General features: G+C 39.3%; 1 protein-coding gene across 2 annotated transcripts in view; it reads left to right on the forward strand.

Moving 5' to 3' along the window:
- The first annotated feature begins 2,724 nt into the window (after positions 1–2,724).
- The window catches only part of PPP1R1C (protein phosphatase 1 regulatory inhibitor subunit 1C), a 40,013-nt gene continuing 15,422 nt past the window's right edge, over positions 2,725–27,315 (forward strand). The window contains exons 1-4 of one of the 2 annotated variants that reach the window (XM_085552701.1): positions 2,725–2,948; positions 5,233–5,293; positions 22,539–22,576; positions 24,372–24,443. In XM_085552701.1, coding sequence (XP_085408827.1) covers positions 2,868–2,948; positions 5,233–5,293; positions 22,539–22,576; positions 24,372–24,443 — 252 coding nt within the window. In that variant the 5' untranslated portion in view covers positions 2,725–2,867. The remainder of the gene's footprint in view (positions 2,949–5,232; positions 5,294–22,538; positions 22,577–24,371; positions 24,444–27,315) is intronic. The other variant, XM_015868305.3, reaches the window with a different exon arrangement.

The following is a 27,315-nucleotide window of genomic DNA, read 5'->3' on the forward strand; positions in this document are numbered from 1 at the left end:
TCTGTGGTTCTACAATACAATTAACACACATAAACTATCTGTACAGTTAAAATAATACAAGCATAGCATACAGATGGAATAATACAAATATGGATTGAAAATAGATAGCCAAAGGGTATCTAAGGAAAACAACTCACCAACACCGAGGCCTTCAGTCATGATGGGTGCTCACTGATGTCAAGGCTCACCACAAAAACTCCACAAAAGAGCAATCTCCAGAAAGAAAAGCTACCTTAGTGGTGGTCAGCCCTTAAATGGGATCTGGGAGAGGTGGAGTCAAGCTTCACCCCCTCTGGGAGCACAGCTGAATTACCTTCACCTGTGCTCCCACAGGTGACTCATCACTTGCCTCAGATGGTTAATCAGAGTTTCAGGCTGTGATCAATAGTTTCCCTTACACTATCACAATAAATTTAATGGGAAAAATGCCAGCAATGTGGCACACTCCCTGAGCTGTTCAGCTTAGTCTTAACCACCAAATACCTTCTGTCCTATCACATGAATGTGTTCTACCTATCAAGTAACTCATGGTTGTTACTTGCTACATAGCTCAGTAAAGAAAGACTGTCTTCTCCAGTTCAGTTCCAGCTGTACAGCTTCATTCACTAGGGGGGTATGTGAGCAAATGAAATGGTTTTAGCCTGAGGGCAAAATCTGGGAAGATGGCATCAGTGGAAATTCATTACATTCTCTGTTATTTGGTCTTGCAAAAGGACAGTTCTTTAGGGTTTCAACTATAATTAAATACATCCAAGGATATATTGTGAGAAAAGCAATACAGCAGCAGAGAAAGGCTATTATTTTTTGTAAGAGCTCCACGATTGTGTTCTGCCCTCTAAACATCTGCTGAAAGCTCCTAGATCTCAGAAATGGCTTGTGCCAACCACCACAGAGCATCAGGCAAGTTGTCAAAGCTAAGCCACTGGCAATTTTTCAGGTATTGGCCATCAATTGGAATGTACTTTGGTACAAAGGATTTCTGATTTGGATGAGGAGGGGAATCTCACTGGGTTTTATATCTGATTGTGAGTGAGTCAGGTCGTCACCTTTTAGTGCATTTTCAACTCTTGGGTTCCACTTAGTCCTTCATAAACTAGCTTACTTGTGTGTTTGTCTGTCTTAATGGTTTTCATTTGCATAAATCAAAGCCTTTTCTAGTTTATTCAGTTTCATACAGCTTGCACATTGTTCATACACAGGATCCCAGCTCCTCCCACCTCCCATTCTGGCACAGATGTGGAAGTACTCAGCGGTTCTAGAATAAACCTGTGATGAACTGTGGAAATCCTTAACACTTTCAGTGGCCAGAACTAGAAGTGCATTTTCAAATTCCTTTGAGTTTTGGTGATGTTCAGCCTCAGCTCTGAATTCTGCTGCTCTTCTGTTTGTTTACTGCAGCCTGTCAGAGGCAGGCTCAGGTTGTTATTCTTCTCTGTGTGTCCCACCTGTTTGCTCTGGTGGCTGGTTGGAGATCTACTGAAGAGAGCTCACGGGTCTCCCAAAAAAACTGACAGAAATTCACTTGTTCTCTGCAGACAGTCATGTCCCAGATGAAGCGCATCCTGTGATGTGCCATACCAGTCAGATTTTCATTCTGCACCACATTTTCTCTGTTTTTTTTTTTTCCAACTGCTGGTAATGGATATCAGGAGATTAGGAGATTTGCCCAAAGATCTTTGGCTGTGGGCTTAGAACTGGACTTGCAATGTGGTCCTTTGATCTGCCTAGAGCCATTTCTGTTTTGGCACCAATTCAGCTGCAGGAGCTCTGCTGTCTGCACTTTCATGTAGTGGCTGTGAGCTCTAACAGCTAACTTTAAAGATACTCTAAGTGAGACTTTTAATTAAGATGAAATAAAATTTGAAAATCAGGTATGTTCAGCAGAGTATTATTAATACGATCGATCACAGTATTTTCATGGTCTTAAAAGAAAGCACAGATTTTACTTCAAAGTGGGACTTAGACCTCTGAGTCAACTTTACTTTTCCTAGGGTTGACAGAGGGAAAATATAATCTCCAGTAGATTCTGTGCACCTCTTAACTAGAACAGAGTAAGATGCGTTCCGATATGTCAAGCAGGAGGGAGCCCAGATTGCTGGCTTAAAAGTGGAACTTCTCAGTATCTGAAGTTGCACGAGATGGATCACAGCCTAAATCTGAGCTAGCCTAAGGTGCAAACTGTACTTTGTTCACCAGATATGCTTTGTGAGAGTGTGGGTATCTATGTAGCGTCATCACCAAAAGTCTTCCTGGAAAAGGTTTAGAAAAAGATTTGGAAGAGCAAAAGCTATTGTGTGATATGCGAGGAGAGCAGTTCTGGCACAGTGTAACAAAGATGGAATTACTGCATCCACCCCTCCTGCTACCTCCACCCCCAAAAAACTGAAAACTTCCTGATTTGTGTTCATCAATAATTAAGAGCCCATCAGCAATACTCAGAGGGAGCTTGCATTGCACTTCTGAGCAGCCAGTTAGTAATGTACGGTGGAGCGATCCTCTCTTTCAAATCCCAGGGCTCCAGGCCATGCAATGCTAGTATTGCATTTTCAATTAGCTTCTGAGTGAATGCTTGGCATATGCAGAAGTGAACTGGTACACAATTAGCTTATTGTTCCTTTCAGCTTTGTGCTGAGAGGATCTGAAGTACTGAAGAAGAGAGGGGGGAAAAATAGCCAAGCCAGCAGCATCTCTGTGGATGTGGAACAAGGGCGCTGCTCGGTTCACACAGATCCACTTGCTAAGTCGGGAATTACAGCTGTTACTGAGGAGCACGCGGCACGGCTCTCGGGAGGGTGCTGAGGGGAGCTGCAGGCTCTGCTCTCAGGCACTCCAGGCTCTGCTCTTACTCGCCTCACCTCAACACTGCCATGGAGCCCAACAGCCCCAAAAAGATCCAGTTTGCTGTACCGCTGTTTCAGAGCCAAATAGATCCCGAAGCAGCTGAGCAGGTAAGGACAACTAGTTTCTTTCACTTATTTTTGAGGGAATGGGGTGGATAGAGGCAAGATCTAGGGCATTTACAGGTAATATGACCTAAAATCTTTCCTAACTTATGTTAGTTTGACTACAGACTAAATGCTCTTGAGGTTATTGTGATGTCTGTATACAAGAGAGGTGGATACATGCCCTGGGCAGAATAAGACTTCTTTGCCTCCAGGAGGTTTATTCAGTGTACATTTGCTGTACCTTTTCTGTAACTGGACTTGTACTCTAATACATACACTCCACTTGAATATACATTCTCAATCAACTAAAGAATATTGTTTTCTATGTAAACAAAGACATGAAGTTGATAACAGGTACCTAAAAATATATTATAGAGTCCAGTTAGAAGACAACTTACTTACCATTCATTTTACCATGAGAAAATGAGAGTTACATTTTACTCACAGTCATCTCTTCAGTTATCTCCTGTATTTCACATGATTATTAGAGTCTTCTTTATGTCATCATTAATGTGTTTTAATTATTTGAAATACATATGTGTAAGTATGTGCCTGGATGTGGAATTATGTATGCATGGAATTAATATGTGTACTATTTATGTTTTGAATCACATATACAGATAGAGGTAAAATATATATAGCAATACAGTAGTCTGTGTAGGAAAAGATGTCTGGTATTCTGAACAGCTATGCACAGATGTACATAAAGAAGGACACACACAGGCTTAGAAGAAATACTGGATAAGTCATAATTAGGTCACCCAGTATATTTCTTAGTGCAAGTCCTTCCTGACACTCACTTCTATTTTGGTAAGTCTCCTTTTAGTTGATATCAGGGGAGTAGTATAACCTTGACTGTTCTGTGTTAGTAGCTATAAAATTATTTGCACCTTTAGGACAGGTATCTTGTTTCTTGAGTGTTTGGATGTCATGGCTCTTAAAAGGCAGCTGCCTTTGCTGGAAAATGATGGGTGAGTGACCACTGAATGAAGAAATACTAGAAGGGTGCAGGAGAGAACTGCTGCCAGTCTTCATTTTGTCCATAGGTATTGCTGAGCTATAAAATGTCCGTTCTTATGGTAAAGTCCTGCAATGAATTCAATCAGGATGCATTCTGACATTTTCCTGAACCCTGTGAGAATCTTAGGATTTGGATTTTGATGCGTTCCCATGGCTTTTGAAATGCTACACCCCAAATTTTGCCCAGTATTTAAGGACAAGCTTTTTTTAAAAAAAAAAAAAAAAAAAAAAATCGAAAGATTAATTCCAAGAGCCATGGGCGTGTGAGGAAATTAAACTAGCAAATGCTCCTGCCAGCTACATTTGCTCTAATCTGGAATAACCCTGTTAAACCCGATGATGTAATTTTCCATTTACCCCTTTGAAAGCAAAATTTGAACCCAGCTCACTACAGATGTTGGCTCAGCAACCGAAAAAGCACAAACACACTGACATTGAGCATTTGCGTGAGAATGGTTTCTAGCTTAAATACTCCTGGTCACTCTCTTAAATTCAATAGAATATCGATATAGCCTGAAGGTTTTAGTGTAGCAATTTCAGTGCAAGTATGTTCATTATAAGGGGGTATTCCAATGTCGTGTAGTTCAGCCAGTGTTAATGGAACAAAAAAGCTTCACCAAATAAACTTTGAATAAGAAGAATTGCATATAATCCCTATTCAGGATCATATATTGATAGGTAAATATCCTTGGCACAGTGCCCTTTGGAAATATTATTTTGAAAGTCTTGAGTTTTTCTTCAGCTGAAGAACGATAACAGCACCTCTGGTCACAGTTTAGAAATATGGATTCATCAGAGGACTTATGTGCAATATCAACTCTTGTTTATGCTTACAAAATACTCATTTTAATAATTACTAATGAAAGTTACACCACAAGTAGGTATTTGAATATATAAGCTCACCAGCTACTACAATTATTTTCATGCAGCAAAGTCAAATGTCAATATTTTGAGATACGGCTGAAACATATCAGTAATACACATCCAAAAACTTATTCAAGGTGACTACAAATCACAAAGGTACTTTGAAGGGCTCTCTACCATGCTTTGGCTTTCCATGCACAAGTAGCAGCATGATCCCAGTCACTGTCAGTCCAGAAGAACAGTGAGAAAGACAGAAGTTTTTTGAATGTTTGTTGTTGCTGTTACTGCTGTTTTTAACTTGACTTAATTTACTCTCAGAAGGACATGAGATGGGTTGTTTGCTTTGCTTTGAGCATGAAGTGGTCAGTGGTCCCTGATGGTTCTTGGTTTCTGTATATTACAGATAAGGAAAAGAAGGCCTACACCAGCATCACTTGTCATCATGAATGAGCATGTGCCCCCAGGTAAGTGCCTGCACACCATCTAAACTATTGAATTTGTATACTCGATTCTCTGCAAATTGGTTTTGTTAACTACATTTTAAAAAACCATCATTATTTTCATAGCACTAAATATAAAACTAGAACTATTCAGATTAAAACCCATGAACCTCTGTGAACATTGACTACTATATGATGTCAGTATTTTCAGGATTTTATACTTTGTAATTTTCTGCAGTATGCATGAGAAGGGTGAACAGGACCCTGATGCAGAACTTCCACAGGACTTTGCTTTCCCTTGGTGAACGAGGTGGAGATCTATGCAGTTGTAGTGTTGATTTTTCAGACTCTAGAGATGCTAGAATGGCTCCAATTTTTGCTAATTCAGCAAAGGAAATCGCATTGTAGAACAGGTTGTTCTCCAGTTTTTTGATGTCTGTTTTCACTATTCCTTTTCGAAAACAAAAAAAAGAATATTTTCATCTGAGACTCTTCTCAGAAGTTCCTCTGTGGGGTAGGACAATGTGAGGTTGCAAAACACTTTATCAAGTAAATGTGACTTGAAAAAAACTAATGTGTGATAAGCTGGTTAGTAAGCATAAGTGACAGAGCTCTGAAAAAATGAATTTCAAGAAAAACTCCTCAAGACATAGCCCATTTAAAACATTACTTACTTTATATGCAGCTTTTCTTCTATGTAGCTTTCTGAACCTTTCTGCCTTATCTCTTCTATCTCCTGATCTAAAAAAAAAAAAAAAAACAAAACAAAAAAAACAGAAAAACACAGCTTGGACTTTTTCCTCACTGATACATCTCATAGATCATTACTGTATGCACTGGCATCTCAGTGAAATTAAACCATCTTAGCTCTATTGGGATCTCCACTTACAGCATCATGCTGATGGCCTCCTGTTCTGATTGATAATACCAGTAGATGAATTCCTGAGAACTGTGCAGAAGGAAGCATTTAAAAGCCCTGCTGTTCTGGTTGTAATCACTGCAGCATTAGCACAGGTTGGGGATGCTCAAACACGTCATATGGCTAACACTGTATTTTTTTGACACTACAAGTGACCTGTACATTTTTTAAAGAGATAATGCTGATTCTAGTTCAGAGAGTAACAAGTTTCAGTGCCCAAGTTTCAGGCATTTCAGCTCTCAGTTACGATCTGTCTCAGATCAACTTTCCTTACATTAATGGGATCTACAGTGCCTGTGTTGCTAGGACTTAATTTAAAGCAAACTCACCTTGGCTGTCAGTCTCTTTTGCAACTTAATTTGTACACTCTGTACCATCATATTTCCTTTTATAAACAGATACTTGGTACAGTACCAAATCAAAACCAAACAGAGAATAAGAACTCTTTTTAATTTGCAGGAAATATTAGTGTAAACAAAGTGGTGCATATCTGTTATCTCCTTTCCTGCAATGTTCATAATAAACCTTTAAATAAATCATTTTTATTATCAGTTAAGATTGCTAAAAGTATCAGTCAACTTCCATGAAAACTCAAGAACAAACATTCACCCACTTCACTTGCATATATTTATTCATTCATATATTATCCCTCTTACTAGGCATTAATATCAATGAATATATCAGGTTAAATCTTGTCTTGTTGCTTTTTAAAATTTTCTGCACAGTCAGCTTTGTAAGTACCTTCATTTTCCTATACCACACCATGTGTTTTATGCATGAGCATGTGTGTACATGTTTCCACATGGTGTGCTTGACACGGGCAAGAGTTTTGAAAGGAAGGTGCACACGCTGCTATGTAAACCCACTGAATACAAGATCTGCACTGCTAATTTGGAGAGACAGACAGTAGCTTTACAATGAAAGTATAAAGAGTGAATAAACTCATTAGGGATGCGATCTCAAAAGTTGTGTAAGAACTTCCAAAATTATTGTAAACCTTCATCTTTCAGAGCAGTCAGCAAATACTAGAGGCTCTTGCCACCTTGCTGATTAGACCTCAACTGTTGGCCTCCTACCAGGTTTCAAGTCAAGTTCAATAGTATGATGAATATTGATTCATCTACAAAAATGTTTAATTCCTCTCTGCACGTGTTTGCAGTTAATAAAATAGTAAGAGTGCTAACTTGACACTGCCATAATTTTCATTAGAAGCATGATTCCCTGAATCAATAAGGAAACTGAGCAGCAGAAAATGTAAGTGATATTGTCAAAGCCAACAAATAAATTAGAACTGGGCTTAACTAAAATCCAGTTTCCTGAATTTTACGCATTGAAGTACTCTAATTCCCTCATTACAGCAAACAGTGAAAGATACACTTCCAAGGGCTTCAAATGTGTGTTCCAGTGCAATCTGGAAAGTTTAGATGCACTCAGTGTTCACTCAAATTATCTAAACTTCTTTTATTTTATAAAACAGGGAGAGACTTTTTCTAAGAAACAAGCTTTTCTATTTTCTTCTTTTGCATCTGCTCTTGATTGCCAAGTGAAAAAAGCAGCATTTTTGTGGTATTCTGGTGTTCTGGATCCAGAGCCATCTGGAAACCAGAAGATAGTAAAACGTATTTGGAAGTATAATAAATGCAGTTTAAACTGTGTCATATATAGATCTCAAAGTTGTTTTCTTGTAAGTCTTCTCACCCACCCCTACTGTCTACAACAGACTTGACAGGAATCTGTCTTCACAGATGTAGATAAAAGGGTCATTTTGCCATAAAGTGAAGATGGAGTGGCTACTAAGGACAAGTCATTTTAAGCCGATGACAGCTACTCCAAAACTGTAAGAAGAATCTGCTTGGCTTTCTTGCTTCCAAGGAGTCTGTAAGGGCTAGACCACAATGAATGATTTAAAGACAGGTGGTAAATGTGACTGCAGATATGTGGCTGCTAATATTCATCCCAGACTATTGGTGCATTGATTGGTGCATTTTCTCCTGCTCACTCTGGTTGAAATCATACATGATAAATGCAAAGTCAGCAGAAGAGGAATTTGAATAGCAACAGTATTGATAATTACTGCCATGGACAAAGCGGGCTTGTGAAGCAACAAAACAATGAAAAAAAACCCACCTTTTTCTCAGAGGTCTTTTCCAATCTTAATGATTCTATGATCTGAACAGAAAATCTTGCACTAGAAGGATCAAGACTCAAATTATGAAGTTACTTAGCCCTTTTGTGATTCAGTTGCCATCAACTGAGCTCTATTTTCTGGAAATCTGATGTTTGGTTTCACAATATCTAGTCAGTTTTAATGTTATTTGAAATTACAAGACCCATTTACTATCTATGAGAGCAAAGATAAATGTTAGAGGAATGTTCAGTATCTGTTTCTATGCAGGGTGCCTGTATGGGCTACAGGGGTAACCCAGTCATATCCTGTTATAACCACAGTTGTTTATCCCTATGCTTTAAAAAAGGGACACAAGCATGTGCTTAGTTTTAAAAGCACATTTGCCTATTATCCTGCAGAAGAGCTTAAACCAAAACCTGTTAAAGCTCTCCCGCTTCCTCTATTCCTTGGAATATCATTGGAGCCAAGATGAGAAAGTATACCCTGAAAGCAATCATTTCTGCACTGCTACAGTATACTTATAACCCCCTGTATCCCTACTAAGTGTAGGAGAATGTATATGAAAATCAATTCTTATTATGTGAAATACAAGTCTATCCATGCTTTAAACCAGCAGCACTACACTGCAGCCACTCAAAGGAAAGCTGGTAATGTTGTAGGGCAGTGGCAGCTGAGGAAGGAAAATATGTCAGACCATGGGTCAGGTTTAATGTCATTAGTGCTTACTTTGATAGGAAAACGGTGCCAATGTTCTTGCAATGGCTGTCTTTGTCACAGAGCCAAGGCAACATCAAAAAGTTCTGACTGCCAGGATCTACTCTAGCTGTGACAGAGTGCTTGGTCTTCTTGAAGTTTGCCTATATTCCAGTCCTTCAAGTTAAACTTCTGCATTTCTGAATTTTTTATGTATTTGCTATTTCCATCTCTCTTTTCTACTCAGTTGCATGTTTTGGCTTCCTTCCCCATAATGTAAATATTACTTGATGTTTGGAAATAAGAAAAACAGAGCAATGTATTTTGGGAATTCTCCAGAGCTGCCTTTTCACATTGCATGAATTGAATTTCAAGGAAGTAAAGGTAACTCACTGCATCTGAGTTACCTGACTGCTGGAAATTCTAATCTGAAGGTAGAAGACCTACACTCATCCCCGGTAAGGCTTGCAGCCTGTGTCCGGGCTTCAGCACCCTTCTGTAGCTGCACCTCTAGAGCTCTGGTGAGATGCCTCGGGGGTGGCATCAGCATTTAGTACAGCAGCAAACCATGCAGACATATGGGTGGTAGGATGAAAACTGGCCCTTACACCAGCTGCAGTCCTATGACCATCCAAAATAGAGGTTTTTTTAACGCTAAATTTGTTCTCTACCTGTTGTTAGCTTATGCTTCTAGGTAAAGGAATGTGTTTTTTTCACATCTGATAGTTACATTTTCTTCCAAGACAAAAGACACTTGCTGAGTAGGAGAAGCCTTTCTGGGCAATAGCAAATCAGCCTTACAGTCCTGTGCGGTTGAAATAATACATGTAGAGTTGAAAAAAAATACAAATATAGCTGGAATAGATTAGCCAGAGGGTATCTAAGGAAAAAACTCACCAACTCTGAGGCCTCCAATCAAGAAAGGGTGCTCACCAGTGTCGAGGCTTGCCAAAAGAGCTCCACAAAGGAGCAATCTCCAGAAAGAAAAGCTACCTTGGTGGTGGTCAGCCCTTAAATGGGGTCTGGGAGAGGTGGAGTCAAGTTTCACCCCCTTCTGGGAGCACAGCTGAATTACTTTCACCTGTGCTCCCACAGCTGACTCATCACTTGCCTCAGATGGTTAATCAGAGTTTCAGGCTGTGATCAACCATTTCCCTTACAATTCCTTTCTCAGGCAAAAGTCTCACTGAAACTTGAGTCTACAGAGAATTCTTGGTCTCACAGTTCATGAAAATTGATATGTTTTTCAAAAGCATGGGATCCTGGTAGGACACACTGCTTACTTTGGTTCAGGAAATAGAAAGTGAGCAAGCCAAAGAGCAGCTGTTTTCAATTGCAAATTTAGGCTTCAAATGTGGTAATAAAAAAAACTGTCATTAACTTTTTTTGGTCTAACTACTCAGCCTTTCTATATGCTAAATTTGAATACCACTTATGCATACTGTTTTTATTGCAGTCTAGGACTTCATGGAGGTATGGCAATAAGCAGCGATCACAGGACTGGTACAGATCTATGCACCTTACTACCGACACAGAGATGCTCAGAGATCAGGCTCTGCTAGTCATGGCCTTTGTGTTCCTCAGGCCAGCACTGTGAAGGGCCAGCTGACAGTGAGAAAATGAAATACAGAGAGCAGATACTGCATGAGAGATTTTAGGTGACAGAGGGATTCCTGAGCTGGAAAGAAAATGTCAGTACTCGAGAAAGTCTGCAGTCTGCAGGCTGATGTGAGACTGCAAATGTCCAGTGGCAAATTCCATCCCATTTCCTTGCCCACTTACACTGTACATCGAAGCTCCTTCATTTGGGTTGGTTTGAATTTACTCCGCAGTTTGGGATCACAGAATCCCAGGGACAAGTCGCAGCGTTAGTTCCTCACACATAGGCTGCATGAGTAGGGACTCTGTGATATGACCTGAGAAAATAAAAGTTCACAGACTTAAAATAAGACAATGCATAAATAAATAAGGACAGGAAACTGTGCTTGAGTTGTTTTTAATGCAGCCCAGAGAAAACCATCTCATGGGTTCCAAACAGAAGCAATGAAACTTCTTTTTTTTTAATTTTGTGGGGAGGAAAAAAAGAAAAAGCTTTTCTCAGCATCTTTCAAAGGCAGACACTCCTGCACTGCCATGGGCAGGAGGTGTGCTGCTTTCATGACATGGTGAGGATTTTATGTCAGTTGAAGTAGCTGTTGGGCTGCCTGCAGTATGATACAGACTGCATGCCTAGGAGTAGATTTTGATTTGGTTGGGAAGTACTGTGAGCTGCTCAGCCTGATCTGGAGGTTATCACAGCGGTACACAGATGCATTTTTGCTGGTTTGTTTTGAGGTCACAACCATATTGGTTCACAAGTACAAACATTTCTGGAGAGCAATATACTTGTGTAAAACATATAGTCAGGAACAGTGTGAAATCAGTGCTGTTCTAAATGATGCACAAGTAAGCTACATGTTTTGAGGATGGAAAAAAGCTCATAGGTTCATGCCTTCTGTTGTTCTAAACTAGTTGACTTCAGGTGACCACCAGACCAACTTAGCTGACCCAGTGAGGATTTCAGGTCAGTATTATGTCTTTACTCTTCCTTTGGCTCCTCAAGTCATTTCTCCTAATAACATACTGTGCCTGTAAGGGTTATGGTAACTAAAGCAGCCTTGGGATTGCTTTAATTTGTGTGGAGTAACTGCTACAGTAGAGATGTACAATGACTATAAAGTGTGCTTCCTCTTTGGGTGTACCATGTCAGTCCTCAGCTGCAGCTAAGTTTGAGCTTCTGCCACTTGTAGCTAAAGGCCTTAAATCCCTGCCCACAGTGCTGGCAGAATTCTGCTGGGCTGAAGTGAGTAAGTTTACAGTCAAACTGAGACAAATTACTGCCTTCTCTCCCCCAAAAAAATGAAGTACAGGATGAAAGCAAGGTCTGAAAAAGCTCTGGGCTGTGGAAAGGACTGAGCCTGACTGCAGAGAGGTGGTGAAAGTCGAACATTTACAGCTGGAACTTAGATTTCAGACCTAGATGGGAGGACAGGGGCAACTGAGAGGACAGGAAGCTGTCTTAATTTGGACAGAAGTCCATTTATCTATTTATCTCGTTCCATCCTCAAATACCCAGCACGTGAATTTACTTTCTTTGTTATTTACTTGTGACACTGCTGTTTATGCACACTATGATGCTGCTAGGTGCTCCTGCTCTTCATCTTCTGTTGGTTTTGCATTTGAGGGGTCAATGTCCATGGAGCTATCTGAAAGAGGAGGAGGTATTTTTAGACCTGAACCTTGTACTATTCATCCATTTCCTCGTTCCTTATACAAAAGCACCATAGAAACAGCCTTATTCTATCCCAGGAGATTATTTGCAGAACATTTTTAACATACATGGTTTCATGTTACAGATCACCAGCTCCTTGATCATTCAGTGTCATTACTGATATACTTACAGACAGTTTGCCTCTGCTTTCATCTGCATTGTGTATTGACATGAGAACAAGGTATACCATGGGTAGGGAGTAGCAGTGTTGAGAACAAAAGTGTTGTGAGAAAGTAATTTTGAGAGCTTCCAGCTTTCTAGTACTCATAATGCTTAGGAACCCCAAAAGGCTTGCTCTGCACCAAATATTTGTATACTTCGTTCAGCATATTTTGGTGAGACATGACAATGGAATGCTGAGTTTGCTCTTTACAAAATGAAATATCGAAGTATATTTAATGGCTTATACTTAAAGTGCTTAAGCTATCTCTAGTACAGCTACATGACTCTATAATTACTATTAAATGTTGGTGGCATTTTGAGAACTTTTTTTTTTTTTTTAAACAAAATCTATTCAGTTTAGTCTGTTGCAAAACATTGTCTGTACTTAAGGGTGCTTTTTTAATAATAATAATTTTTAAAATAGCCATAATTTGAAATGAAGTCTTTTAAAAAACAATGAGACAAAATGGCTTGAATGAGAATATAACGTTTTGATTTGAGATGGCCTGAATTATAGTTCAACCATTTGATAATACTAATACTTTCTCTTTAAACATAGTGTAGAAACTAAAATCCATTAATACATGTTTCAGCCCTGCTGAGGAGATAAAGCACCACACAGTTTGCCTGACCTCTACTATTTACTACTTAATGCAGCACTCATTTACCATGGTGACGTATGCAGAATAAATAGATAATGCAGACAGATGAGAGAGAATCCAGCTTTTAGCACTAACCTCATTATGTTCAGAATATTGGGGAGTAGTTGCACTTAAAGCATCAATTGCCTCATTTATTGTGCTTCCAGAGGGGAAAAAAGACAATTAACTATTTATGTGAAATAACCAAAGTTACAGGCTCACTTCAAAACCCACCAAAAACAGGAATTCAATGAACCTGGACTTTAAGCTGGTAGAGTGTAAGGAAAAAGCTGCTACCAGTCAGGGAACTTCTCACCATCTGCACAAGGCTGGATTGCTGAAAACTAGAGTCTATGGGAAGTGCAGAGCTTGGCTTCTCATTCCTTGGGCTGGAGCTGGCTGTGTCACCAGTGATTAGGAACAGCCTAATCTCCTACAGCCATCAGAGCAGCTGCAGGATAGAATTATATTCTATGTTTACTGGAAGGAGCTGTTTTTCTCTTCATCTCCTCAAAACCCTAATCTTATGTCTGTATTTAAAATCATCACTTCTTATATTTTTCTTGAATAGCCTTATTGGAGGATCAGGAAAATACGATAGCAGAGTGCGAAGTGCAGTTACATGCTGTCTTTCTCTGTATTTTCCCTGAGACACGTGTACTGCAGAGAGTGAATGGCTTTTATTTATTTATTTATTTATCTTGAAGGTCAAACCAGACTTACAGAAGTCCATTAGTAGTGCTGAGTGCCCAAGTGTGCATTTTAAAGGCATTGTTTTCCATGCTTCCATATCCTTCATTTAGACAACACATTAGAGGAGTCACACCAAGAAGTGCAATGGCTTAGTTGGGCCAGATGGAAAGTTCCGGAAAACAGTAAGCTCTACTGCATTCTCCAGCACTGTTGATCCACATACATAGATGCCCAGCAACCTAAATTTTTCAGCAGGGTCTCCATTGCTCAGAAAAGAAAAGCTGTGGTTGCAGTGTTCTTTTCAAGTCTAAAAGCCCTCTGCCTTAGCAGTTCTCTGGCAGTGGCAAAAACCAAAGATGTAGCTGGATGTTTTCCCACTCTTTTTCTGACCACTGCCAAGCTGTAACCCCTGGTACCAGCCACCATGCACCTACAGTCCTTGTTCTGCCTTCTCCCTGTCATGCTGGGATCCACAAGAGCTGGCTGAGACAGGCACAGAAAAGGAGAGTAATTCAGCCTGCAGGACCAGCTGATCTCATATTCTTCAGTGCTGTTTTATAGCCTTATCAGAGTGCAATTATATTGAAGAACTAAAAAGTGACAGAGTGGAAGAAGGTGGAGAAAAAAAGGCAAGAATTTTCTTTTTAAAGAATTGGGATCCAGATGTTTTGGTGCAGATCAACATTAGTTTTTTACTTTCTGTTTTTGAAATAAGGTAAGTAGACAGCAGAGCTGTAATTGTTCAAAAATGTGCTTTCAGGCTTCCCAGAATGCTGATTCTAGTGGATTACTTGGGCCTTAATGTGCATAGCATATCCTGTAGGAGGGTGTGGAAGAGTTTGTTCCACATGAATCACAGTGATGTGCTGCTGATTGTGACAGTTCAGACAAAGACATAGAACACAAGTCACAGGATCCCCTTACTCTGGTATTTAGTGAGGTTAGTAGAAATTCTGTTAAATGTCTTTGAAAATGACAGGCTAACTTGTTCCGAGTTAACAAATATTCATCCTGTCATTTCCATCCTGTCTAGCCATGTTCATGGTGAGAATGAGATTATGGAACCTCATTTTGTTGACTCTTTGAAAACTTCCAGATAGAAAAACAACAAAAAAAATGAATCTACAAAACTGACTTTTGCATATTCTTCTTGTAAAATGATGATAACCCCAAGCAGCACTATTAATAGTCGTTCACTTTGTTTGAACATAAACTGACACATGTATTGTGAGGAGTTTTATGCATGTGCAATCTCATCATAGGAAAGCAGAGCACTTGGCAAGGACTAGCTTGAAGACACATTTTAACTGAAATCCTTGAGATATTATTCCAAAAAGGAAGGAAACTGCAAAGGCAGCAATAATAATCAGTGGCTAAGGAAGAGTTTTATTTTGTGTTTGTTTTCTTCTCCCCTGACAAATGTCACTTTCCACAATACACACAATGTTCAGCTAGGAATTTTTTTCTTTTATGGCTAAACAAGCGAAGAAATGTTTGACTCTTTCAGTTTTGGCTATTGGTGATGGCTTTTTATCTTAGAGCTTAGAATGCTCTTACAGCTCACAGCAGAAAACTTGGGCGACTGCTCACATATGTAGTTCCAGCTGCTGCCACTCCTACATAAAGACTGCCATCCGTGGATCAGTTCTGAGTCATTTTTCATTGCAATTGATTTCTCTATATGAAGCTATTAGGAAATAGTTTACCAGGGGATCCACTATTACCATATTTCTGTTAATCATGGATTTTTCTTTATGAGCTTTGCCTCAGTTTAATTTATATCTTCAAGCTCTTCACTCTGATTTGAATGCAGACTGAACATAACACAAGCAAGCACCCAGGAAGCAACAGGTTATTGATGTTATTCAGTTTTGCTAGTGAATTCATAACCCATTGTCTCAAGGTACTTAACCCTTTGTATTTGAAAATACTTAATGAACATGAATCATTTCACAGAATGACACATTGGCTTGAGTGTTTGCAACAATGGGCAAACTACTTGGGAAGTTTTTGTGAATGTGCTTTGGTAACAGTTGGTAAAACATTAGCCACTATTTGCAAATATTTAACAATTTGACTGTATGTTTTGCTTGGATACGGTAATTTGAGAGGGAAGTTTCTGCTCTTTGATCCTGTTTCTCTGAGCATTTGCTGGCAGTCACTGAACAGCTCTGGCCCTCCTCAGACCTCTCAGCAGCAGTCTTCATCTTCACTTCCCACTTAGTGCCTTCATGCAAATCTTTTCTTTCACTGTTATGCTCCAGGCTTAGGTATGGTTATTCTTTCCATTTGGAAACTGCCCTTGCCGCTTACAGAAAAGATGTAATCTCTGTTGACATCTGCTTTTGTCATAGAGCTGGTGTCAATATAACCTTATCATTAGATAAGTCCTCCTTCTACTCATTCAGACAAATTCTGAGACAATGTCAGTTTTCCAGTCCTTGTCCCTTGCCTTGTTCCATATCTCTGTTTTTTCAAGGTCATCTTGTACTTCACTTTGACCTTCCAGTGTTTCCCAGAAGTCAAAAATGCTGGCTGTCAGGTTTTCCTCCCACTGCAATGACGCTCTTCTCTGAAGCCATCAGAGCTCATGTCAGAAAATCAGCGTCACCCTGGTTTGCATATATTTGTTCCACAAAGAAAGGAGTTTTTCTTATCTACATTTCAGTCTACAAGTGAGCTGTCATCCTAAAAGAATTCCCATAAAAGAGGTGTGTGTAGGTCATCATGCGTCTTTTCATTATCACTTTACAGATTTGAGACTTGAGTTTACAACCAACCTCCAGAAGCATAGGCCAAGTATTTTAAATTCTGCATCACCAAGCACAACAGTTTACTTCAGTTTGACTCTGTTAGTTTTCTTTAGTTAAATGAATTAATCTTCAAAGTCTTCAAAGATATTGTAACTATTAATTTGACTGTCGTTATTTTGTTTGTGTATTGAATAACATTTCAGAGTAGGTAGGCAGTTGGTTGAAGTTCTTTCCAGGCTGCAGTAACTTGAAAATAGTTGATTAAATTACAGTGATTTGTTTGTTTTTTTGTTTGATTGGTTTTTACCAAAGTCACTCTATAAATCTGGGATAAAATTTTGACTTCAAAGTCAATTATAAAACTTCCTGTTGTTTATGACTCACTGAAGTCAGCACTAAAATCATTTTTTTTGTCTTTCACATCTCATAAATTCTCTTTTGCTTCTTTTATTTTGCTGATATAGACCTCAGATTTTACATAGTATCTACACTGAGCAGCCCTCAAAATGTTTTCAACTTCAGAGCTGGAACTGTTATATCTGGAGCACTGCTCACTTCCCGTCATGCCAAGTTAAAGCAGGTACTGAAGTAGCCCCCTTTTGAAGTGGGCCGGCGCATAATAGGTATAGCAATGTGTGTGCACAGATGAAAAATAACAAAGATTTGGGGTTAAACTTACCTATGTTTTGCTATAAACGGTTAAAAGTACTTCATACTTAACTAGACAATATACCTTCAGAAGGAATTAATTTTATGGAGCTCTAAAGCCAAGCATGGGCTACCTCTGACCTGGTACTTCTAGACACAGTGATACCTCTTGGTTCTGCTGGAGAGGTCTCCCAGTCTTAATGCCACAGAGTCCACACCAGTCATCCAAATTTCCTGAAATTACATGGAAAACTTATTTCAGAGTAATTCCCCAGAATCCAATGAGATATTTATATTGGGATGAGAAAATGTATTATCTTAGAGACCAAAAGGAATAAAAAGTCTTTGACTTTCCTCCTTTTGATTCCATTTATTTAGCCAGTTGTTCTTTAAGAGCCCTCTCGATTGACTTCACCCAAGAGAAGTCTTTATGCTTAGAAAGCAACTCCAGGAAAGTAGCTCCAAGCCCAGCACTGATGGAAAGCCACATCAGTTATTGTCAGTCATCAGTTATTAAAAGAGAATCTCTTTCTCTGGAAAGAGCTGCCTAGTCTGGAGATGTCCACTTGTGTATGATGAGTAGCTTCTGGCCAGGAAGCTCTCCTCCAGCAATCCTTGCTCACTGGGCTCAACACTGAGTGGGGCCACAGAAAAGGCCTCGTGGGCACAGAGTGCTATGAGGAACTTCTGCATGGAGAGACTTTCTCATGCCAGACTTTTCCACAAAGCCTGCTTTGTCTTCTAGTAAAATCACAACCGGACTAGTTAGTAAAGTAACAAAAAGAAGTATAAAACAAACAAAAACACAAACAGCAATGCCTTCTCACATATTACAAGGTGCACACCACAAGAAATGTGGCTGTGTTTTGCTTAATGTATGATCAGAACATCCAAGATGGCAGAAAGACCAATTCAGCTGCTCTTTATTCATTAAACTTCATTATTATTAATTTTAATTATAAAGGAGAAGCTGAAGAATGAAATTTGTATTATTTTCCAATGTATATGCATATTTTTGGAATTTATATTTAAGAGGTTTGGGCTATCATAGGGAGAGGAGAACAGAAGGCTAACAGCATAATGCTTTAGAGTGATGATTTTTTGTTGCTTGTTATTAACAATTCAAAACTGCTCTCTGTAAGGCTGCAGAACTGATTCATCACTGTTATATTCTAGTTTAATGCCAGTGAAACTAGACTGATTTCCATGCATCTGGCATGAAACTGGAACAAGAAGCTGGTAATCAGGCACTATAATTCCCTTCTGAGATCTATGTGATGTGAACAAATACATTTAGTTTCACATTTGAGGTTTATAATGTCTCCATTTTCTTCCAAATCTGATTACAGTATCATAACATACATTTTAAAGCAATTTTTATCTGTGTAATTTATGAAAGAGTTGTATTTCATGTTCTTATGGCTGTGCAGTTTTAGGTAGGTGCTTGGATGCTGTCTGTGTGGTACACAGTGATGCAGAAACTGGGCCAGATGCTGTTGTATTGATAGAAATATGACCGTTCATTTCATTTGAAAGTTGACTTCAAGCAACATTAGGAAGCATTTGGACTAACTAAGCAGATTGCTCTTGGTACTCAGTACTAGCAATGTCAACTTGAATTGTTCAACTTGTTCACCTACATGAACAGTAGGAAATACAAGTTATTTGAATGTTAATTACACTGATTTATCAGGAAAGAAAATACAGCATGTTGAAACAGCTGATTTGTGTGGCCCATCTTATTTCAGTGAACTCTGGAAGTCTGGTTACAGTCAGGGGCTCTAGATAAACTTAGGCAGTGCTGAGCTAGGTTAGTGTAGGAGTCAGTGTGAGCAAATACACTTGGGCTGAAATAGCAGAGCCAGCTAGGGCTCCCCAGGAGCTCAAAAACAACCACAGCTGCCTTCTTACTCTATTCCATGTGCATATTTCTGTCCAGCTTGTCCCTTCTAGTTCCATCAGTTCAATCATACTCTGTCCCCTCAGCCAGGACATTTCTATACTGTGCCAGTAGTTGGCACAGGGAAGCCATCCGCCACAGTGCTCTCTGAGTCAGAGTGGCACAGGATCTTCCTGCAGGCACCTTACAGAACAACCTTGCAGAAGCCTATGTTTTGCAGGAAACTCCCCTTTCCCCTGTTCTTATTAATATTTCCTCTACAAATCTCTCTATTTGTGTTCCCTAAAGGTAATTTAAATGCTGATTACTGTGTGAAATGCAGCAGAACTATAACGAACATACTCGCCTGTCAGCACTTGACTGAGGAGGGAGAAGACCCTCTAGCTATGTTTATCGCAGTAGTTACAATACTGGAGTTTAATGAGATGTTTTTGCAATGAGAAGATTTTCAGAAACACATACGCGTGCCAGGAGGGCTTACCAGGATATTTTTTTTGTAATTAAATGTAATTACACTCATACTTATAGTCAATTTTTCATTGATAGATATAGACAAATAGAAACCAACAAGTAAGAGGGAATTAGCTATGTATTTCTTTTTATTGCCTTATGGCCTTTTTTTTCTCCGACCTCAGTGGTTAAAAAGCTAAGGAGTTCTAGCTAATCCAGCAATGTGCTGTTAGTGTTCTGCCAGAAGCAGAGCATGAAATATTTTTTATTATATTTTGTCTTCTGGAAAAGTAGTTTTGATAGCAGGAAAAAAAAAAATTAAAAAGAAAGACCACAAAATAACATTACGACAAACCCTTTCTAAGTCTGATTTCAATGAACTTGTTTTACAAATACTGGTGGTGAATACAAGCTGTGATTTTTATCTGAAATTCATCAACTTTGTTTTCCTAAAGAAAATTTCAAACTCTTTACATGAAACTTTCTCCAACAATTATACCAGCTTCTTACTGAGTTTGACTTGTGTAAAAGCTGGCTTCTAACCTGCTCTTTTCCTCCAGGGCCCAACTGAAACCCTACATAAGATGCTTTTATTCTCTTTTGCCAATGGGAAAGAGAGCAGGGTACTTAGCTGGAGGAGACGAGCTTTTGCTGGATGACTCCATGGCAGATTCCATGGGTGATGTCAGAGGCAAAGTCTTTCAAAATACATCACCTCTTGCCCTGCATAGCTGCTGCAAGTGCATTAACACTGTCCAGTGGGAGGCAAGAGTCAGATTTTGATCTTGAAAACAACCATCAGGTTTCCCTCAGCGTGACCTTGCCATTTACATCATAATGGAGATTTAGGGGAAAAGTGATAAGCCGCTTCTGATGGGCATTATTCTGCACATAGCCAGCTTTCATAGGCTCAAATCCTGTCTGATCTCAGAGAACAGCACCTTATTTCTGGCTTTGTATAAAGATACCCTTGGAGTAGTTCAGCTTATTCTTTCAGCTTCATTGGATGACTGTGCTAATTAAAGTTAAAATGAGCTAAGCTAACACGAATGTGTGGGAGACAAATCTCCACTTTGCAGCAATTTGGGCATGTACAAATGAGTTCTTAGCTCTTCTCATATGATTTGAAACACCACTTGAATAACAAAAACATAGAAAAACATCAAGAAATGATTTGAGTATTAGATTCCTGCTAGCTAATTAGGCCAAGAGACGATCTGAAAAAATGCCATAAATAAACACCTGACAAAATGTACCGTTGACCATAAGATATCTCCAGCCATCTCTGCCTTTCTTTTGATCTCACAATACATACAAAACACCTCACACCTGCTGCTTCAGGTTTGTCTCCTTTGGTTGTTCAGGCTTTTTTCTGGATTTGAAAAAAGTGCTGGTGTATTTTTGTAAGTCATTCCTGAATTTCTGCATTGTTTGTTGCTATTTATTGGCACTCTTTGCCCTGTGGATATCAACAGTTTCTCTAATTTGACAGGATGGGTTTTGTTCACAAAGTTGACTTTATTTAAGGGCTGCTGGATGAAAGGAAAGGCTGGAAACTTTCTGGTTCTCATAAATTCAATGTTGCCCCCACTAAACAGTTAAAGTGCAAGCCTGCAGGGTTAGAGAAATGCAAATCTTTGGGAAGAAGACCCGAAACTCAACAAAGCTGCTGTCTGTAGTGAGACTGACTCCTTATGCAAGTCTCAAGCTGGGTTTTCTGAAAATTCTTTGCATCTGGACAAGTCTAGCATTTCAAGAAGGACTGGGACATATTTTACTCTCAATTGTTCTCTGCTGAAAGTTCTCAATTTATTTAATTTTCAGCCTCTAAACTAAATCCAGAAACTTGAGGTAAAAAATCCAGTCTTGAGTATTTGAATTCTTTGTCTCTCTGTCATGCCACTAATAAAAAATATTGCAAGGACTTAAATAATCACCCATTTAGCCAGCATATCTTCATGATCCAAAGTGCTTTAAAAGGCTACAAGGTTCTGCTATACTTATTTATAGGTAGGGAATTAAAGGAAGAGACTAGTCAGCTTTAAGGTCATGCAAATGTCAATGGCAGGAACTGGTCTCCTGATTGTCTTGTCTAATTCCGTAGCTGTGGAACCACACTGAAGTATTTTAATGCTGTTTTGAACCATGTTTTTCAACCTTGAGTGTAAATCAGATAAAGGCCTCTTGTATAAAGCCTATGTGAAATCCATACTTCAAGAAAGCTCAGTAAGTCAATTAATGTTTGCAAGATACATGGGCTTAAGAGTAAAGAACACAGTAGGAAATGCAATTAGTCTGCCTGGACTGGTTCTTCCCCTGACAAAACAAACAAACAAAAAAAGCATTACGGGCAGCTGACACCTAGACACCAAGTTGGATGAAGTGATGTTACAATGTTACACAGACCTGACCCACCCTCCTGATGTCACACATCAGTAGATATTGCACAATTATATCTGCAAGTAGTGGCACAGTTAGAGATTGTTGCCTGTGTTGCCTAAGACTGCAACAGTGGTGTCATTAAACTTTTCAGATGAAAGATCAGACTTCATTGCGCTTCAGTTTGCTGATTTTGAACGTTACTGTTACTCTGGAGCGTAGCTACTAGTGACTACTAGTGTATTAACAGCTGAATGGAAGGGAAGGTTTTGTTGGTGCTTACTGGAGCTCAGTAGCGTCCTGGATTAGGCTGCTGCATGCCATTCTGTAGCTATTGTGCAATGTTTGGGCATCACAAGTTGCTTGTGCATAGAGCCCTGCTGCCAGCCCAGCCAGGCAAAAACTGGAATCAAACAGCTCTAGACACAGTACTAAGTATTGTAGGGCCTCAGGTTTTCTGAGTGGTACAAAGAGGAAGCCAAGTTATTTCTTATATACAAAAATGTTCTAGGGCGCAGCACAGAGCTGCAAGACTTTGCACTGAGAAGCATTTTTGTACTAACTTTTCTATTTTGTATCCTTTCCTCCTCTAGAAAAAGATGAAAAGAGAGCAAACATCTCACAGGCAGAAGTAAGTGAAATACTTTTTCTTAAAACGCATTTACTGTTAGGATTGAACTACTGTTGAAACCCCTCCAAAATGTCCTGGTCTATTGCAGCAGTTGTCTACACTTATGTACTTACATACCTCCAGCAGCACGGCCATCCCAAAACCCAGCTACTGTATCCCCCAGCTCTGCCCCTTCACCCTTCTACCTCAAGCAGAGGGCTGCAAAGCCAATGCAACAGCCCCTTTTGCTCTCCTTTGCCTAGCCCACAGGGGGCACAGGACTGAAGCTGTCTGCAGGAGAGCTGAGAACTGGCTCCTCCCCTCTCATCTTGCCTTGCACAGCTCCTGCAGCTCCCTATCAGTTTCTCCTCCACCGATTGCCCAGAGAAGTCGGCAAAGCACTAAAATAGCAGCAGGAGGTATTGATTGTTTCAGATTTGGATTCATACGTAGGCTTAACAGTGATTCACAGGGGTGAAGACCAACAGCCTATCCCACAGTGATTATAAATAGCTTTCTCTTTCAAAAGAAGGCAATCTTTTATTTATAAATGTTATCACTCCATCCATTGTGATAAGGTAAATAGGATTGGTGGCATTCTTGTGGCAGTGTTTTTCTTAAGAGCTGTCTCCAGTGATCTTTGAAGAGATAAAAATTCACTGGTGATACACCAGAGGAAAAGTAGAAGGCAGCATCATTATGAGCAAATAAAACTAAAATTGATGAGAGCAAATAAAGCTTGCTCAAGCACAGCTTTTTTACATTTTTCTTGGGGATGTGGTATGTCTTCAAAACCCAGCCATGTGTGAGATATTATGTGTTTTCATTATCCTTTATATATGGCGATATTCCACGTTGGTACATTGGCCAATTGAACTTTTGCAGAAATTGCACTGCCTAAGGAATATGTCTCAGTTAGGTCTTGTTACATATGTATGATGCAGTTACTTCTGTCACTCTATGTGTAACTTCAGTGCTGTCATTTTGGAATAATTCATCTTCTGTGCATAAATGTGACTTTGGGGTCAAAAAGTTATACTATCTCTAAAGATATCCCTTAAAACAGGCCTCGCTGAAGGTTCAGTGGTTGATGGATTTGTCTGAGTATTATAATACGTGCAAAAATTGCAGAGGGAGGGATTTTCCATTTGTTTTTGTTAAAATGTACATAGTAATAATTTCATTATTATCTTACATGTGGAGTCATTCTTCATACTGTGGTTAGTTGGAATATTCATTAAAGTAAATCTTGCATTATTATAATGTATACAAGTATTCACCTTCTGAGAGTCAGTTACATAGACTGTTAAAAATGCAGACTGCCCTAACTTTATGCTTTACAGTATCTTTTACAGTTAAGGGTAATTTTCAGCGGTAGTGAGTCTGTTTAGCCTGGGAGCTATAAAAGTTGTCCATTAAGCATACTTTGTCTATTTAAATTTTCCCTGTGTTCACAAAAGTTCAGGAGCTGGCATCAGATTTACACAATATCATTTCCACAGATGCTTCTCACTGTTCCTGAACTGGAAGCAATGCAGAGCACTGCAGTATATCCCAAACCTGACTACCAATGCTGCCTGTATGCAAAGCGTTCAATCCAGCTCTATTGAGGCTGTAAGGAAGTACCACTTAGTCTGAAAAGCGCCCAGGGTAGTTCTGAGTATGAAACAAATTTTTGCACCAGGGAAAACAACCTCAGAGAGTTTTCAGGTAAAGAGAGGAAAGAACTGCACAGTGTAACCCTGAACTGCCATGCACAGAAAGCTCTCTGCCTGTGTCTTACCATCTCTGTCTCTTTTCTTTTTTCAATCCCCAGTGCCAGAGCTCATCACCAAAGCAGCGGAAGCAGAGTGTGTACACCCCACCTGCCCTCAAAGGTACTGTCCAGGTACTGTCCCTGCCCTGGAAACACCATGGCAGTTCTGTTCCCCTGTGCAGAGGGGACACCCAGAACAAGCCGTATCTCTGTGTGCCCACAAGCAGAGCACAGGGGCTGTGAGAAGTTGGTGCTTATGTGTCTCTGGTCTCTCACGTGGGAGTGTTTGTCTTCCTGATACTGGGCTGTGATTGGCACAGTCATGGCACACTCAAGGCAGTAAAACAAAAGTGGCAAATCTGTTTAAGGGCCTTGTTTCTCCAGTGACTTGCTCATGCTTACTAGTAGGCAAGATCTATGGGGACTCACCAGCTCCTCAGACCAGCACTTGTCAGTACAGGACAAAGCCAACCATCTCCTGGCAGATGATGAATATCTTCAGTTTCCATGCTTTCTGCTCATCACAATTTACTACCTGGCAAAATACAGGAAGTAAAATATTTGTAGAGTGGATCACAACCACAATTGTTAAGTAGTTTACCATAACAGAGAGCTCTACTAATATCTAATATCTCATTCAATAGCTGCAGTTCTCCAGCACTTAGCAACACTGAACACATCACCTAGGTGCTGCTATCTGTTAGAACCAGCTAAAGTTTGTTTACTAGATATTAGAAATAATCTTCTTATAGTAAGTTTTAATAATTTATGAAAGTTTTACATGGGTAGCAATAGCTCTTATTGAAGTCATTGCTGCATTATTCCCCTGCATAAGTCTAAATTAAACACCACATAAATTAAAAGCTCTGTGAAACAGGTCCTCATAGTCCTAGGAATACATCCTACTCAGTTACCCCTGCTGAAGTCTGGAAAAGTTCCTGGCATAGTTTGCTCCTACATAAACTTAATTCCCAAGGAAGAGACCTTCTAGAAGTGAGGAGCTCACAGATAATCAGAAACAGCTTGTAAACAGAAGAATGCAAAGTGTAAAATGCCTTTTCTGTACACCTTAACTCCCCAACCAGAGTGATATTCCTAGATGCACAGGTAGGCACCTGGAAGTTGATAATCACATTGTAAACAGCCTGGATTGCCCCTAATTTAACATGCTGTAAACGTCATAAATACAAACATTTTTATTAAAAAAATATCCTGAAATAGAAAATTCATTATTCCTTCCTCTTCACTGCTACAAAAACATTCATGTTATTTTATTTAGACTGAGATTAGGAGGCAAATGTAGCAATCCAAAATACACAATGCTATGAAAAGCATTACTGTGAAACAGAACTTTTAAAAAGATCTTAAATGATTCGAACAATTCTATTTTTATAGGTTGTTTGTTTTTTTCCCCAATAATTCCAGAATAGCAGACTTCCTGAGTCTCACTATTCCCTCATCTTTGTGTGTTTTTTCCCTGCTGGCTGTTTCTTTTTCTGTACTTACAGTGTATGCGTCAATCTACACTAAAGCATGAGCTTCTGGGTGATTAATATTTTTCAATACAGTACCAGGACAATAGTTGTTATATTAACAATGCAAATACATTAAAATATTTTAAATGAAAGAAATAAATGAAAATTCAGCACTGATGTACACGTCATAGTAAATGGATGGAGAGCATCATCTTAGCTAAATGTGAGCATACTTTCCCACTATGCCATAGTAACAATCTGAGCTGAAAGACAGTGCTATTATTTGTCTAATACTGCTTCCAAGCACTTTGATTCCACCCTTAATGTGGCTCGTGCTGTCTTAAGGTGAGTTTGCAGTTGCCGTAGAAAGCTGTAGCAAAGCCATGTGTATGCAGAGCTAGTGTCTGGTTAGAGTGCAACAGGTAAGATCTTATTCCTACATATGTGTGTAGGTTCTTTGGTTCCTGCTTTGATTTTCCAAAACAAAAACACAGCAGCATCTCTGCAGACATAGTAAATAGCTGACTCATCTCACAGCACTTTTCTTTTTACTGGAATAGCGTGCTGGAAAAATCAATGTGAGAGCTATTGATTTAGGTGGTAATCTGGAGAGAAGATCAGACAGCAAACCAGATAACAGCTCAGTGCATAGTTCTTCCTAGTATTATATTACAATGTGTGATGGATGGCAAAGAGGATTTTTTTAATTCTGCTTTCAAGAGTATTTTTTTTTTCTAATGCTGCTATGCTATGTTTTGTTAATTCCACAGTCTTACAGAGTAGGCAATGGTGGCAGAAGTCAGGATCTGAAGACTGAACCAAATTCATAATGTTTCCAGTGTATTATGATTTACCTCATCATGATCCTTGTCAGCGCTTCTTACCTAAGGACAGTAACAATAACTAATGAAGGACTGAACATAAGGAAGGCTGAAACTTCTGTTTTTTCAGGGCTGCTCTAATGTCATAGACTAAACTCTCAACTCTGCTAAGCTTATACCATCCCACATCAGTGATAGGTTCATCCCATGTACTTAAGAATCTAGTAACTTTTCTACTGTTTTCATCATCTGTTTTGCCTTTTTGCATCCTCTCTTCCTTCCCTGTCCTCTTGGGTTTTTATATGGGAGCTTCAAATTCTTCCTTACTTCCCTAATTTCCACTGTGCTAATGTGTTAAGTTTGGATCCCTATCACTTTCTTTTTCCATTTTAAGCTCCTCGTCATGCACAGAAGCTAAATTGTATTTCCTGATGAAGAACACCATAAAAACAACCAGGGAAAATACATCAATTTGAAGGGTTATCAGTTCTATCCAGACCAAATAATTACTTTTTTCAGTCAGTTCTCATTGCTTAAGGTTGGTTTCTCCTAGTACTAATCTGCTTATTTTTCTTTATGACAAAATCAGCAAGAATCCTTTGGCCATTTTCCTCTGTATCAAAGCAGACACATAGCTTTTTAAACATGTCCACTCAAACACAAATTGGTGCACTTAAAGATATCTCCATTATTCCAGTTGGAGAGTAT

This window comes from Coturnix japonica, chromosome 7 (genome assembly GCF_054131305.1).
Source record: "Coturnix japonica strain WE chromosome 7, WE-NBRP24, whole genome shotgun sequence".
Lineage (NCBI taxonomy): Eukaryota > Metazoa > Chordata > Aves > Galliformes > Phasianidae > Coturnix > Coturnix japonica.